At 38.8% G+C, this 17,203-nt stretch overlaps 1 protein-coding gene across 1 annotated transcript; it reads left to right on the plus strand.

Annotated features, from left to right (window-relative positions):
* The first annotated feature begins 1,665 nt into the window (after positions 1-1,665).
* Positions 1,666-6,178, plus strand: pigh (phosphatidylinositol glycan anchor biosynthesis, class H). The gene is made up of 5 exons (XM_066677527.1): positions 1,666-1,888; positions 4,555-4,764; positions 4,863-4,946; positions 5,447-5,528; positions 5,646-6,178. Exons 1-4 carry the CDS (start codon positions 1,709-1,711, stop codon positions 5,519-5,521), a joined length of 549 nt encoding a protein of 182 aa, XP_066533624.1. The 5' UTR covers positions 1,666-1,708; the 3' UTR covers positions 5,522-5,528; positions 5,646-6,178.
* Positions 6,179-17,203: the final 11,025 nt, after the last annotated feature.

A 17,203-nucleotide genomic window follows, 5' to 3' on the forward strand; every position in this document is an offset into this window, starting at 1 on the left:
GGGAACAGCGCCCGCGGGGGTTTCTGGGAAATGTAGTTCATACAGAGGAACCAGCACAAACTGGAAACTATAATGATTTCTTTTTTGCTTCCGATCGAACACAAACGCCAGGAATGGTTAAAGTACCCGGTTCTTTTCATTGCTCTGAGTTCAGAGATCGTACATTTTGGCATGATATGGTTTTCTATCTGGGAGCAATGGATGCCATGAAAATTACATTTTGTATGATTTAAAAAGCACACTTGTGTTAAGCTAATTGAAAGAAACTAGGAAACACTGGGCGCAAGGCAGGGACTCACCTTCACACTTTCACTTATTTTCACACTTCTTTCAGTACCAAGACAATAGAATATTGTCTATAGAATCGCCCCTCGCTGCCGTTGTATGCTTAGCTGAACCCATGTGTGCTTTTAGGTCCTTTACACCTTTATGTGCTACACAAAACATGGGAATTTCTTTTTTTAATTCATCCGAGAACTTACATTTTTCGGCATAGCTGCTCGAGATGAGGGTAGGTACATGAGCTTTGCCTGACGTAAACAAGGACTACTGACGTGCAGACTGACCAATTAAATGTTTACAGAGAAGATTATCGACCAATAACGGTAGCTCTACAGTCAGACCGTCCAATCAGAAGATTCTAGTCTACTTCACCACGCCCCCTTCTCACTCAAGCGAACCAATCGGAGTAGGGGAGGGCGCGACTAGTTTGTGAACGAAACGCTTCTCGAAGTTCTATGTAAGCTCTAGAAAAACAAAATCCCGGACGTTTGTGAAATTCCGCCCGGTCATTTTTTTAAGTCTAAAAAAGAGGACAAGTCCGGGTAAAAGAGGACGTCTGGTCACCCTACAATAGAATGCATGAATTCCTCCAATCAGTGTCATCACTATTAAAGTTGTTTGTTTTATTGTTTTGTTTGGTCTTTTTGATTTGGTCCCTCTGATATTTTGCCTAGACATGATTTATTTGGGAATAAAATCTCAAATTGTTTTACAGAGATGTAGTTTTAAATATTACATTTTATGAATATCACCATCTGCAGATAATTACATAAAAAGGTTTCTGGCCATAATTTCCTTATTCCTAATTTTACTCTCCTTTGTGTAATATGGGTATTTTTCTCATTCATTCCAGTGAAAGCAATGCATTCATTACGTATGACATTTGAGAGAGAGACAGAGAAATGAACACAGTTAAATATCCCACAATGCACCGTTGTGTTTTTAAGGTCATCGAGTTGTCGTTCATTGATGTGAACTGATTTTCAAAAAGTCTGAGACAAATGTTAATTCATATCGTCGTGTGGAGTTTTAACTGTGCGGCTGTGTAGTGCGTGAATGTTCAGTAATAAACGTGAATGTTAAGGACACTTTGCTGTTAATGGGACGTCTTCAGAAACCGGCTCTGATAACTCTCTCTGACGGTTTGTTTATGCTTGGGTGAACATATATTTTGCCCCTTGTTGCCTATGAAGTGTACTTTAGAGGTTATTAAACTGTACGTTATACACAAAAATATTGCACCTAATACGTGCAGGTTATATCTAAATAAAAATATAATTCTCTCTGATCGACATATAATGACCTATTTGACTGCAGACACCGTATTTCGAGGTCTACATAGTGCACTACGTAGGGACCAGGAAGCCGTTTGGTACATACCCTTTGATTTGGGACTGGAGCTGCGCTAGCATTCGCTAAAGCCAACATGGCTGAAGAGGGAGAGTACACAGATATAAATGGAAAACCAATTTCGCTAAATTGTCAGAATTACACCCCATTTTGTAGGGAGTTCACTGTCAGCACTCCGAAGGTGTCACTGCGGAAGGTGATGATTTACACCTGCTCCGTGTGGTTAGTCGCGTACGCAGTTTTCTTTATCACTGAGGTGAGTTACGCTCGATCAGAGAGAATGGGTTGTTTTCACTAAAACAGGGCTGTACTTCGCTTTCAACACCATGCAGTGTGAAGGATGTAAACAGTTGCTTTTCTAGCATTGTTTTATTAAACTTTGTATATTTTGTTATTTTATATTTCTGTGTAAAATGTTGTTGTGGTCTAACTCTCCAGACTGACATTGAAATATCAATGATTCTGATATATTTTTGAGAATCGATTCTCATCTAAAAACATCAGCCCCAAGTTTGTCTTCAAGCAGTGAATTAAAATTCTCTATTTATTGTGTCTTTGAGGTTCAATATGGCTTTGGAATAATATAGCAATAATAATAATTAAAATTACTTTAATACTAGAGTTTGTGTCTCTGCTGCAGAGCTCCAAAGTCCCAAGATTCTGGGCTTGAACCTCATCTGGTGTCACTAGGTCACTGTGAGGAGTTTGTTGCTCCAGCTTCCTCCCACACTCAAATAACAAATGTTAGTAGGTGGATGGGCTATGTGAAATGTCTACACATATAAAAGGAATTAAAGATGAATAGCATCATAAACAGCTGTGGAAAATGAAGAAGACTGCACACGTTCCTGCCTTGTTCACAGTGACCCACCCCAACCCCGACAAGGGTTACAACCCTGAAGCAGTTACAGAAGTGTGATTAATTTAATTTTACTCCTGTAGAATAAAAGTCCTAAACTATTCTTTAAAAATCTGCCATTTTCAGTTTACTATTTGAAACAACTGGCATTCTCTGGGTGACCCACTGAACCAGTACCAGACCAGCATTAAAGGCATAATGATCTGTGTTTTTGATTTTGAAAATAATATTACAAGAAATTCCCACTGAGCCTCTGCACCTGACAATTCACTCAACTCAGTGCTGCTCACTAGTCTCAGTAAAGGCAGTAGGGCTGTGATATGAGGATGAGGAAGCAGGTGCTGCATGTGCTGGCTTGGGGCAGAGGCAGGACCAACTCATTTAGTCTGAATAGCTGCTAAACTTATTCAATATGTCTGTGCTGATTCAATGTCAGCTAAAAAAGGGGTGAAATATAAAAACGTTTTTGGTGAATGTTTTAAAAAACAAAAGTAAGACTACTTTATTAAGGCTAAACAAACAAGTTAATTTTCATCACTGAAGCTACACCCAGCTTGATTTGTTGAAAATTAAATGACAAAAAATGTGCTGTCATTTATTTTTTTTTTCTGTCTGTTTGCTTTCTATCGTTTCTTGTAGCCAGCTTTTTCTCATAAATGTAGCCTAAGCACCACCGTCACTGAGAGCACAGGCTTGATGCCTCCTGTTTGATTAATTGAAACTGAAATGAAACTGAACTGGGCCTTTTATTAAAAGATGCCTGGTATATGTTATTGCAGCATGGTCAGTTCAATCAGGGTCAGTTATAATTTATGTTCTTGGAGAATGAGAATCTGGCATCTGAGAGAATCTGAGTTTGGTGATTTCTTCTCTTAATCACCCCTGATTAGACTCCACAAATAATTACCATGTTCAGACAAGTTGCCACCAATCTGCGTTGGTCTGAATAGCATAACGGATAACACTAGTGCCCTCCCTTGTAACACACAAATGTGTATAATTCTCAGCTTGGGTAAGAACATTACATTGTGCCAAAAGTGATTTTTGGTAAGATTCCTACCACTGAAATACAATAGAACTGAGTTGTACGTCACTCTGGATAAGAGCTTCTCGCAAATGCCATAGATGTAAAAATAAAATTGTTTGAATCCACTTATTTAGACTTTTTTCCCCCTCATTGCATTAAATTGGAGCTCTGGCTCTTCTTGTCCAGCCTACATTTGTGCTCCTCTCATAAGCTGATTGTGGGCTTGTTTGTTTCAGATGGACACTGGCTTCAAGTGGCTTAGTTCATAAAGTCAGTTATAATTGCTGCTACACAAGCCAAATTCTCATTCTTCTGGGTGGGTCCACAGTGCCACCTCCTTGTGGCCTTTAAAACAAAAACACCTAGCGCATCATGGCACTTCTGCCAGTTGCATTTTTGCTGGAGAGGCCAGTGGATCGGCCGTGAGAGTCCTTGTCTTTACTCATCAGTATTCTTTTATTTATGTATTTATACTTTTGTTTTAACTCTTTATTCTTTAAGTAGCACGGGACGTGGCAAAATGCATTATGTAAATAGAGCAAATAAATAATGCTAAATATTCGATTGATATGTTTTTGAAGCAAAATATTCTGCTTATTTGTTTCTTTACTTACCTAGAAATGTACCTAGAATCACTACAATTTTCCCAAATGCCTTTGGCATGTATCTCGATTATTCAAGGCTGCTGTTATCCACCAGAGGGCAGTTCAGGCCCAAAACATCCCTAGCCTGTACAGGATGATATTTCTTGATTATTCTCATTTAAAAAATTAGCTTTTTACATTGCACCCAATGAAGTGTCGCTAGTAGACCTGGGCACTCTGGAACACCATGTCTAAAGTGGGTGAAAAGTCCCCCAGACGTTCCCAGACAACTAGAGGCAGTCACTACAATAAAGCATGACAAAGTGTATTGATAAATATTGATTCTGGAATGAGTGTTGGATGAGCAGGGATCTTCAAATGGTTAAACATGCAGTTCACAACAGTCTTTTATTCTATTTTACAAGAGTTTACTGTTGTTTAATATGTTTTAGAACACCGCCGTCTTGTCAGGTGCCATAATTGTGACACTGGCTGGAATGATAGCGCACATTCACTTTGTAAAAGTGGATCAGGAAACCCTTCTCGTTATCGGCTCTTTGGGAGTCCAGCTGTCGTCTTCGTACGCCTCGGGGCGGGAGAGCACGGCCTTCATTGAAATGAGCAAGATCAAAGATATTGTTATCAATGAGGCGATTTACATGGTAAAGAATCTCCTTGTGTTTGTGACCCATTTAATACAGTACATGCAGTGTTACTGACTGGCGTTTGCTAATTTACATTTGCTTGTGTCTCATTTCAGCATAGAATCATATACTACCTCTGCATTCTGATTAAAGACTCATCAAATCCGAATGGGGTTGCCAGTGTTGTTCCTCTGTTCCAGGTGTGTATTTCTTATAAAGAGCAAATAAAGTGTATGACCCAGACAGTATTTTCTAATTTGTGAATATAGCTAAGGCTACAGTGACAAGCATTCCTTAGCGTACACATAGCTGGTTTAATCTCTACAGCAAACAGCAGTGCCTGAAATAAAGCGTACCATGCCCAAAGTCATGTATTGGCTAGGGGGTATGAATCCTCCCAGAATTGGGCTGTGAATCTGTCAAACTGTGTTCTCTGGGGTAATGGTGTGGAGAACAAATACTCCAACATCGGTACATGATCTTAGTCATGTTCCTGGCGGATAGCAATCAAATTCAAAACAACAGTGTGCCATTTTTAGAATAAAGCCTTCCCAAAATAGTGAAGGCTATTCCAGTGAAAGATTGGAATTGAAAAACTGTATTTAAAAATATACAACACGAAGTAAGATGATAATATCTTTCACTGGAACCAGTGACATGCAGGCATTCTTATGGCCATTGTGCTTCATTTTCCCTCCAGAGTTCAAAGCCAAGACTCAGTTGCCTGGTTGAAGTCTACAAAAGCTGTCAGGAGATAATTGCACAGACTCAGTGACCTAATGGTAAAGTTAAAAGCGTAATGTCAGCGGACCTAGTCTTGCTGCATGCTTAACATGTCTTTCCAATTACATTATGCTATCTCAGAGTATATTTATAGCATAATCGTCTGCTCTTTACAGTGCTTTCCCTTCAGTTCTCCACAATGAGGCCGCTTCACTGCAGTGAGAAACTCCCTGTGATCAGTGCCAGTGTTTCAGCTTGGCTACTCATCCTGCATTACTCCATTCATTCTTGAGCTGTGGTGTCTCCACAATGACTGAAAGGGTTTCTCCTCCAACTGCTTTCCTCTTTGAGGTCTTCTAGTGTTTGTTTGTTTGTTTTTCATTCTTGGCCTGTTTTGATAATAATACTACAAATAATAAAATAAACAAACAATAATTACGTTAAATTAAGTGATTTGCCATTAATATATTAATACATTAGTAGTGAATTAAATTGTGTTAGTCGCCACATCAACCCTGTCTCATTAGTCAGATTAATTGAGCCTCTCCCTTTGATCTTTTTGTGGAGATTGATTGTTGTTTTGTTTTGTTTTTTTTTGTGGAAAATAATAAGATAACATTCACCTTGTTTACAAAATATTTTTATGATAAGTTCTGTTTATCTTTGATGTTTTTTTAAAAACAAATCTGTGAATAAAATAATTTTTATTAATGTCCAATTATGGTGTGGCATTGTTTAAATGGTATAATGCACTTTTTTTATAACTGAAATTTAGCTTAAAACCTTATATAAACTAGGGGGAAGCCATGTGCCTTTTTATTTTATTTTTTAACATTTAGGAGTTTAGCACTGTTTATTACATGATAAAACGTTGTTAAAGATTTCCCTGTAGAGTACAGATTGTGTTAGTGTAATGGTATATAATCGATGGGCATTATTTAACATTATGGTGAATTGAGATGTAACTGTACCTATTTCTTATAGAATTCAACCGGATACATCAATCAATGATTAAATGCAGAGACTAAATGTAGTGTCTACTGCCTTCCCCTCAGCCTCCAGCATGGTCACCATTGTTGTTGGATTATGCTAATCCCCCTCCCGTCTCCTTGGTGGGTCAGCAGTATTTAATTGTGCAAGCTCTTTTGTAAGACAGTGTTTTCAGTGCAGAGTCGTCTCAGAGGTTGTATACGTGTTGTTTATCTGATCAAACTATACCGGATGGAGCAGGTTTAATGGAGGCCTGTTTCATAACAGTACTCCCTTTCTGTTCAACCTTTATAGGGTCTGAGCTGATTCAATAGAAATGGTCCCAAAGTACTTTGAATATATATTTTCTTCTTTTCTTTTGATTTCGGAACAGTTTCCATGGCTCCTGAGTGGTGCACCGGTCTAAAAGAGGTCCCAGTCACAGAGAAGTTTCAGAATATGCCTCAGCTGTCTGAGGCCAAGTGTCCTAAGCCAGTTTCCTGAGTTGTCTTTTCCACACATGTTACATGTAGAGATTCTCAATGTCAGATGTGTTCTTAAAGGAGGAAATATTCTGCATGGTTTAGACATGGGGCAGGGCCTGTGTAGCATGTGCAGGAGGCACAGCATCAATTCATTATGCTCTAATGGTATTCTCTATTCACACATGAGCTCACTCTGATATTACCAGCACTTTGTACTAGGGGACTGGCAGGACAAAATCGTGCTGTTGTCCGTTACAATCGATCTGGACGTTTGCATTCAGACACACGGCTCTTCAAGGTGATGTCCAGAAAAGTCCTGGGTTAACATGAATGTCTGAAAGGGGCCTTAGAGAACATAATTTTGCTGGCTGTCCAAGATGGTATGATGGCCCCTCTTCGCACATCACTGTTGAGATTTGTGGCACTGAGATTGAGGGAGATTCACTGATGTTAAAAATACATTTAAGTTAAGTTAAATAATACTTTATGGTCATTGTAGAGCAGTATAAAAACACAAATGGCGTGAACACACACACACACACACACTAGTGATTAGAGGAGGTGAACACACCCAGATCAGCAGGTAGCCAGCCTAGACCCCTGGGGAGCATTTGGGGGTTAGGTAACTTGCTCAAGGGCGTTCTGTCATGGATGCTGAGGAATGAGACAGTGCTCGTCCTTCACTCCCCCACCCTCCATTTTCCTGGTGGACCTGGGGATTGAACCAGCACCCCCCAATCCCAATTCTCTAACCATTAAGACATTCACAAGCATTTTGTTTTGTTTTTTAAGAGCGTGTGCCTTCAGAGCAGAATGACAGAAGGCAAATGAAGTTTTCACACAGTATCCATTTCACATAATTTCTGTAGAACAGCTGCTGGGGAGTCTGCCTTGTGGACACATGGACTTAGTCACTGACCCTCATTTGACTCGTGTTAATGACAACATCACTCCGCCTGTTCTTCAATCTTTCTAAACGCACGTTTAGGTTAAGCCCTGTTTTGTAGCAATGTTCAAAAGGATCTGTAAAACCCCTGATAGCATTATCTGCTTCTTGCTCGTTTCAGACTAAGGCAGAGTGGTTGTACAGGTTTCCCTGTGCTGAAAAAAAAACACTGATGTTAGCACTTCCATTGCACTGTGTATATACCTCCAGCTGTATATTTGTGACCTCTGGTTAGCAGTTGTGTGCCTTTATGGACAGTGATTAAGCACTCACACTAGCACTGCTGCTAGGCCTCGAATCATGTCTGGACAGAAACAGCCTTAAAGGTCAAAGTTCAGAGACCCAGATTTGTTTTTACTCGCTTTTAAAATACTTGTTCCCATGTGCCTTTGCTCTCCTCACCATTTGGAGTGGTCCGCTTATGAACCCCTCTCAGAGAAGCCATGAAAACGACTGGAGGGTAGAAATTTCACAGGGCAGTGTGTTAGCCTGCTGTGAGGAGCCTTCTAGTGGGATAATCATCCCTACTGGAGGTGTCAACTGCCCAGGAACTGACTGAAGGGAGGTGGGGGTGTCAGATTGTGACACCATCCGACCCCCTCAGAACACACACAAACATCACTTTGTCACTTGGCTTGGACTTTCCCAAAGTAATCATTGCACCATAAGGGTTGGGAATTAGCATATTTAACATCCTGATGAACTCTTGTGTGTACACATGGCCACCTGATACTTATGGACAAAAGCCCTTTTGATTTCTTTGTCTACATGTAAACAGCATGGACGCAGCAGGGTACGCTGTGTTTGTGTACGTTGACATGTTCTGTTTGTGTACGCTTTAGTGTTTTCAAGTAATAGTAATAGCAAGGAAAGGGCCTTTACCTGGTGGATTGGATCTTCAGAATAAAACATCATTAACGTGATGATGATGAGGGACCGGGATTCAGTAATAAATACAGATGTAATTTAAATTGGGAATGCTCTGGACATGTCCCCAAACACTTTCTAAATATGTACTCTGAAAACAGCTTACTGTAAAATCCTGTCCAGTCCAAACTGTGTTTGGTTAGTCCAGGCTCCTAATTACACAAAATCAGAAAAATCACTCAGTGCAAACAATTATTTTTCATCAGATTAAATAGAAAACAGATGTACAATGAATATACACCAAAACAACAATAAACAACACAAATACAACCATAAACCCTTTCATGAACATCCTCCTGTCAGACCAAGCATTAACATCTTTTCAGAGACCAGGCATGTTTTGATTTGACTTCATTTCTTAAAGTTTAAAGTATTTGTTCCAGTCCCCAGCACTTAGTCTTGGTTGTAAATGACATGTTTGTTGCTGAAAATGAATGAATAACCAGTCTAACTTAGTATGATATAACCTAGATAAATCATTCTTACTCATTTACATTTATTATCAGTAAAGATTACAACTTAGCATTAAAATTAATCAAGCCCCCCACCTCACCTCACCTTATCCCAATTTATTTAATTAATTTAAATTTTTTTTACATGTTGGAGTTTACGGAAAGAAGAAGGATACACTTAGTTATGGTTTCAATTCCAGTTAACTTTAGCAAGAAAGGGGTCTTTTAGGAAGTGAGTGTTTCAGAGGAAAAACGTAAAAAATGAAAGCAGTAACGCCATCAGCCGAAGATTCTGTGATAAAATACTAAAGGTTTTTTTATTCACTTATTCATTCATTTATTCATTGTCTGTAAATGCTTATCCGGTTCAGGGTCACGGTGGGTCTGAAGCCTACCTGGAATCACACCCTGGATTGTTGTTGTTGTTGTTATTGCTTAACATTTGTAATGTTCATTGACAGAGAATCAGTGAAAGTGGCCCAGAATGAGTTATCATGCTAACCACTACCACATTCTCACAAATTCAAAAGCAAGTTCTTTGGCAAGCAGTGCCTTTGATGTTGGATTGAATTTAGAAAAGTGAATTTAGATGAAGAAGCAGGATATACAGAGCTATGTTTCATTTCCACTGGACATTAATAAGAAAGGAACTCTTCATAGGAAGCCAAGATTTTGGATCTGTCTAGATCTGGATCCTGTGATAAAACTATATAAAAAACACATTAAAATGATGCAGGCCATTTTGTTAATTGGTTGACACTCATTTTCATTAATTTATAGCCGTGTTAGAGCAGGTTTAACTTTAGAAGTGTTTTGACAGATAAACTGTGACATTAAATAAAGAAGCACGTGTTTGCCTTTGTCTGGGAGGGGATTGGGCTTTGGGTTCTATAATAAAATGGTAAAGGAAATCTGTCAATGCTAATTTAGCAAATAATGATTGATCACAAAGGATTCCAGTTAGATTTGTTTATAATCAGTGTCTTTAACTGGACACCATTAGCTTTCATCAATTCAAAGCCATGGAGGTGGAAGAGGTGTTCTTCTACGGTTAGACTTTAAATGAAGCAAGGGATTGTAGATTTTGATCAGCTTAGCTGTGAGCCTGGAGGTTGGAGTGTTTTGGAAGGAAACCCCACTGTGAGGGAAGGGTGCTAGAACCCCACTGAGCAGGGAGTTTCCCTCCTTTTTCTAAGCAGTTTTTCACTCCTGCCATTGTTTCCTTATCTGACAAAGCTTAAAAAATAACCCACAAAACCATTTCAGTTTCTATTTTAAAATCTGGCGTAGTGAAGAGCAGGGAAGTTTGTTATTTTTAGGTTTTAAAGGTTACTATTGTCCATATCTTTATTTCCTTGATTTAGAGATACGCTTAATTTCCATGCAATACATTATACTGTTTTGTATTTTACATCACGAAAATCACAACTTTCTATTTATGTTTTATATCTGTATTTAACATTTATAAATCTATTTATAATTATTTATGCTGAGCTTCATTTTCTACTTAATTGGAACACGTCAGCTGCTTTATACACATTGTAAAGCGCCATGATAAAGGGGCAAATATATATGCTCTAAAATGACCCCAAAATCATGAAACTCTTTACATTAAATTGCATTAAAAGTAAACTTTTCCTGTGAAGTTACAGTTTGGGAGATCCATGTTTTGTTTTGGGCAGCTATGATATATTTTTTAGTACATATGATCCCAAAAACAGAGATGAAAATCCCTGTAAAAATGTTTATTTTTTGACAATTAAATTAAATTCCGACCAGTCCCATAAACAGGAAATCACATTACCGGCAAAGCTCTTATTCTACAAAGGCCATAGGCAAGCTCTTAAGTAAAGAGAAGCTTCTCAAATGTCCACCTCATGTTTCTAATTCAGCCGCTGATCCTCAGGAGGTAACTGTATTTAAAAAGCTCACTGCTGTGCTTTCCACGAGTTAAAAAAAAGCCATGCATCCCCCTCTCCTCTCTGTCAGGGCTGTTTCAGGTCTTACACCCTGCTTCCCCAAAAAAAAGCTCCCCACCCCCAACACACTCATTTGAATTTTGGCTCTGAACTCACTTTCTTTTAGGGTCAACTCTAGTGTGTTTTAACCTAGAGACAGGTGTTCAAATTGCTCGTCTACAATTACCTGAGCTACTACAGGGACTTTGGCTGTATTTCACACAGAGATGCTTAAAGTTCCAAAAATGTCAGCTGTAGTTTTTATGGTTTCTCTGTCTCTCTCTCTCACACACACACTCTCTCTGTCTCCCACACACACTTTCTCTTTCTCTCTCTCTCTTTACCTTTCTCTTCCTCTCCTCTCTTTCTTCACTCTCAAAAACACACTCAATCTTGCTCTTCCCTTTTTTTTCCCTCTACCTTCCTCTCCTTTTGACTCCCAAATGGTTGGTGAATTACTACTTTACTAATATTGCTCATGTTATCTGTATATTTGATTTACAAATGAAGTACACTTGATGTACAAATGTATCTTTGAGTTAATGGGGCTTATGTAGATGCAGACTTACTGCTGTACGTCTAGACCATGGTTTCAAGCCTCTGTATTGGTGCAAAAGGTCAAATCATCTGAATAGAAGGAGTGCTGTGTTTTGATTGGCTGGCTGTAGATTAAAAGTGCATCATATTGTTTCCGGTGCTTTAGGGAGTGGAGGTTTCATATTTCTTACAGTGCAGGGCAGTGAAGTGTTCAAATACAAAGTCTCATAAAATGTAAAGACTGTAATTCCATAGTTTGTAATAATATACACTCCCTTGCCAAAAAAAACCCAAAACATTGCATACTCTAATATTTTATTGGATCAGTGTTAGCTTCAGTTTTGGGACAAATTATTTGTAGCATTCCTTTGAATAGAGCTTATGCACAACGTCACTTACATCACAACATTTATTCCCATTAAGAGTTGCATTACATTGTTGGCCAAGGTCTTGTATTGACGACAAGAGAGTCAAATTAGTCTAGAGAGTCATCTCCAGTGCTTCCCAAATGACTTTGATTGGGGTTAAGGTCAGGTCAGGCTCTCAAGTGACCAATGTGAAAATGGTTTGACATTCATTGTTAACAGAATGATGCTGAGCCTGGATGTGAACAATTGAAGCATGTCCTAATTGAGTTCTCATGACATTGTATGTAAAAGCTCTTACTTCTGCTGATTATGTTTTAAATTAATTACCTCACCAAGCATTTAAATGATCTCTGACTATGATAAGGCCAGATTTATCCAGGCCAAAGCCCTTCAGCTTAGTTGGCTGTTCACCAGTGTTGTTCTGGGATTTTGTATTGATTTGGACAGTGTACAGTAATGAATGTCATGCATTTTATTTCTGCCATCTTCCATTTCTGGGCAGGAATATTTGATGACTGTTTATTATGTTGCTCCTGCTGCTTAATTTACATTATATTTCCATAATTAATGATAATTTGTTCTTGTACTTGTGAAACTTACTCATTCACAGAGAATAAGTATTTAATTTTCATTCTGTTTGCATTCTGTTGGTTCACCTCCAGGGCTGGTGTCACAGTGCTCAAAAAGATCCTGATAATAAGAGAACAGAGATCAAATCTACAGCTCCACCACTGAGCAATGCTGGGTGTGCTCAGGAGTTCCCCTGTAGTTCTGTAGAGGGCCTGGTTTTTTACTTCTTTGAGCACTTTTACTTACACTGAGTCATAATTCAAGTAAGTTTAGGAGACAACACATTTCCACATAAATGGTTTGGAAAGAATTGAAATACATGTATAATACACCACAAGGAATATTACAACACCAAGTGAAGATTAATCAAGATCACTCAATATATAGTTCCAATAAACATGAAATGTTTGAATTATATTTAAGAAGTAGTCAAGTGTCTGTAGCCAAGATGCCTTTTTTCTTCTTTTTTTGTGCAGTGTAAGGTCAAGTGGTCAGACAAACACTTTCATGGAGCTGTGTTTCAGTAAGCGGATGTTTCTGTGCTCTTTGTCACGTCAGCTGTGTGTGTGCACAGACAAATGAAGTTAGTGTTCTTCTGGTTTGACGAGGTTTAGTAACTCAGCTCCTAGTCAAGATGGTGGAAAGTAGCTTGTGGAACCTGTCAGGTGAGTGTACACATTCAGCACTGCTCTGCAACAGGTGTTCTTCGTCAGAAACACACACACACACACACACGTGTACCAGAGCTTTGTGTTTAACACAAAGCAATCTCACCTCACTTGTTCTGAAATTATAGAGCTTACTTCCCATTCTTCAGTGCTTCCGGCATGTTAGCTACTGATACTCTCGAATGATTTAACCTTTAAATGGATTGTCTGAATGACAATGTCCAACTGTTCTTTGGAAAGTAAGAGTTTGAAGAGCTAGTTTTGCCCCTTTGCTGCTATAACAGCTTCTGTTCTTTACACAAGATGTTACAGCTATCTCTGAGGATTTGATAGCTAATGTTAAGCGATTAGCTTTGGATTACAAACAACACTCTAACTCATCCCCAATTTACTATGTGGCACTCCTTTTCCCCAGATAACTCAACTCATTGGTGCTGTCAGAAATGGACATTTGTTGGGGCCTGGGCTTAAGTCGGTGGGCACAAGAGGGGGTGTAAGTTCCCAGTGTTTCAGCACTGACCTGCTGCTCTCAGCGCTGCATCTTAACAACCCCCTGTAAGAGGGAATGTGACCATACTGGCTGCAGAACGGAATGATGGACAGATAACTCTGGCTTCTGATTGGCTAAATAAAAGTGATGACCAATGAGAAGCATGTTCTTTGTCATGACGTGTAGTATTAGCCCCGCCCTCTGGCTGTCACAAACAAATCATTGTCTTAATGGTCTTACCTCAAATATTCAGAATAAAACACCTCCAGTGTCGGCTAAAGACAGAGCACAACTTTTAGTGTCCAAATACTTAAACTTGCACTTGGGGAATTAGCTCTGGGTGATTTGGTGGGCCTTGGTCCAATTTGGGTATGCCCTGGCTCAGCCAGGCCCACCTGTGGCTACAGCTATGGTTCCACTGCTTCGCAGTCAAATGGTGGTGGTGGGGGGCTATATACCCCTCTAGAGAAGATTCCCTAATAATGTCAACAAAGTCAACTTTCACCCAGTTCTACAGTAATGGAACAGCACTGATCCTTGTCCATTGGCAATGCCACCATGCTGGCTGGCATAGTTTGGAGTTAGGCGTAAACAAGTTCTTACCTCATGTCACAGTCACTTTCTCAAGAAACAAGCCTCTCACAAACAAACTGTAAATCCTCATAGGACACAAACAAGCTATGTTCATAAGGACATATTCATGGCTAAAAAAATGGCGAATTGACTACATATGTCTAATGTATTAACTTACCTTGCCCTTTGTGCTTAATGAAATAATTCAGTTGCAATTCACAGGAATAGACCTTAGTATCTTAGAATGTTTTTTTTTTTCTGACTTGGTGTGACTTTACTTTTGAAATAGGTCAACATCAGTGTCATTTGAACTGATCAGCTACAACAGTAGATGTCATCCCTGTTGATGTGAAAATCATGCAGCTGTCTCTCATGTTATTCTCAGATATGTGAGTGTAGTCGCTGCCTATCTGAGGTTAAGGGCCAGAGAGCCTCCTCCGAGGAGTGTAGGGAATATCACACCTCCCTAAAATAGTTCTAGTCCCATGACTAAAGGCTTTACACATCATTGTTAGCTGCAGTTTTATTTAATTACAGTTGTAAATCTAATTGAATATGTCATATACTTATGAGAGTAAGAAATTCACCCAACCAACAATAGATTTATCTTATTTTGTTCTAGAACAATGCCTTCCAAGTTATTATTAAAGGTTGAAATTTGTTGAAAATCATAGATATCCATACAACCATCTCAAACAGAGCATTCTGAGATGTACTGAGTAGGTTAAAAACAGAAATAATAACTTCTGCCAACGTAGGCTCACACTGGTTTTTGTGTTTTAAGGGGTTGATCAAGTCCAAAATAGCCAATCTAATATTACGCCTGGCTGCATAGCTTCATGCTGAGTGATGGTGTTTGGTACTGCCTTTAACAGTGCACAGTTCAGACATGCTGTTCCCTACATCTATTCTTAGTTTAGTGCAATAGATGTTAGCATGGCATCTAACATTAGCGCGGTAGTGAAGATGTTGTTTAAAGCATAAAATTGTCCAGAGAACTATCCAATACATTTGGAGTCAATAGGTGTTGTGATTTTTCATCCAAAATTGTATTTGATTTATCTACGGTTTGAACTTCAATTTAACTCTCACAGAAATGTTCCAAAAACTAGTATAAAATTGTGACCCATAAGTTTAGAAGAAATTCAGGACAAGCAGGTGCACACCTACTGTAAGCAATATAGTGTTTTATTTGCTGCCTCATATCTGTATCTCATATATATATATATATATATATACGTATATGAGATATATAGTTGTATGAGATACAAACTCTTCTGTATGGACTTTGGGTAGTCTGTCCACTTCTGCTGAGAATTTCACTCGTCACAGTCACGATTATCTGCGTGTTGTGCATGTTGAAGTGTGGGATTCTCTGGGTTACTGTTAGTGTCTTGTCCCCACTTGTCGTTTTTAAATATTGAGCCAAAGTCACCATGAGTCACATCACCCCCCTCCTCTAAACAAAGAGTGTGAGAATGGCAACTCCCATTAATTCCCAGACTAGGAGACACCTCCGGCGTCCTCTCAGTCATGATCAGACCTAACACAATATTTTCATGCAAATCTTCCTTGTTTGGCTGCACTGAAATGTTTATGATTTGCCATAACTGACTGAAGGACAGCATGTGTTTCAACTGACTAGCTTCAGTGTTACAGTGTACTACAGATATCAGATTACTAAGAAGATATAAACAGAGGTCATATGGAGAAAAATATATTGCGTGGCCAGAGATTTGTGGATATCTGTTTATCCAAAGATTTGAAAAGGAAATGTAAATAAAGGGTTTTTTTCCCTTTACCGTAACAGCTTCTACCTTTCTTGTAAAATTTAGATGTTGAAACTAGATTTTGGAACATTGATGTGAGGATTTAATTGCATTGAGCCACAAGAGTAAGTCAGGTACTGATGTTGGATGATTGATTAGTTCAGGATCGCAAATGGCCCTCCAGCTCATCCCAAATCTACTGAATGACTACAGGTGACACAGTTTCACAGTTACACCTATCTAAATGATGCTTGGCAATGAGCATACAGATGTCAAGCTCTTGTGCAGCTGTTCCAGAGCTTCCAATTTCATTTCCTGCTTTTCAATAAAGCTTAACATCCATGTACACAATAGGTGCACCTTAAAGAAGCTCAAAATACATGTATAATTGTCTATTAAACACTTTCTTGTGTCTACTTTATAGAAGTTGATTCTTTCTTGGTTCTATATAGATGTCTATGACTCATCTGATCATTAGTTAAACGCCTAAAACACTTCTCTGGTCATCAAAATTAGAGGTTTAAACATTATTTGAAAAAACTAAATCCCCTAATGCTTGCGAAGAGTTTGAGATGTACCCCTTCACCTTAATACAGTACGAGCAGATCTATAAATAAGTTGATAGACCACACCTCTGTCTCCAGCCACCCCTTCTTTAAGAAACCTCAGGTTTGTAAGGTAAGAAACCTGGGCTGTCTGATCTCTGTTTGAAACTGTCCTGGTTACATTGGAAATCTAGAAATGCCCAGCCATGGTGTTGACTACTTAATTCTTGCATGATGCAAAATATGTTAACAAACTAAACTTTATTTTCACTGGAGGGGGTCTTTAAACACATCTCACTACAGCTGCATGTAAGAGAGACTGACCTCTGCAGGGGTCCCCCCTCCATATGGTGTTCATCAGAAGTTCAAATATCAGCATTCACACTTGCACCACTCAGCCTGTCAGGTGTGAATATGCCCTAGAAACACTTAACTACAATTGGATAAAAAGAATAAAAAAAGATTAAAAAAAATACT

The sequence above is a fragment of the Hoplias malabaricus genome, chromosome 7 (assembly GCF_029633855.1).
Source record: "Hoplias malabaricus isolate fHopMal1 chromosome 7, fHopMal1.hap1, whole genome shotgun sequence".
Lineage (NCBI taxonomy): Eukaryota > Metazoa > Chordata > Actinopteri > Characiformes > Erythrinidae > Hoplias > Hoplias malabaricus.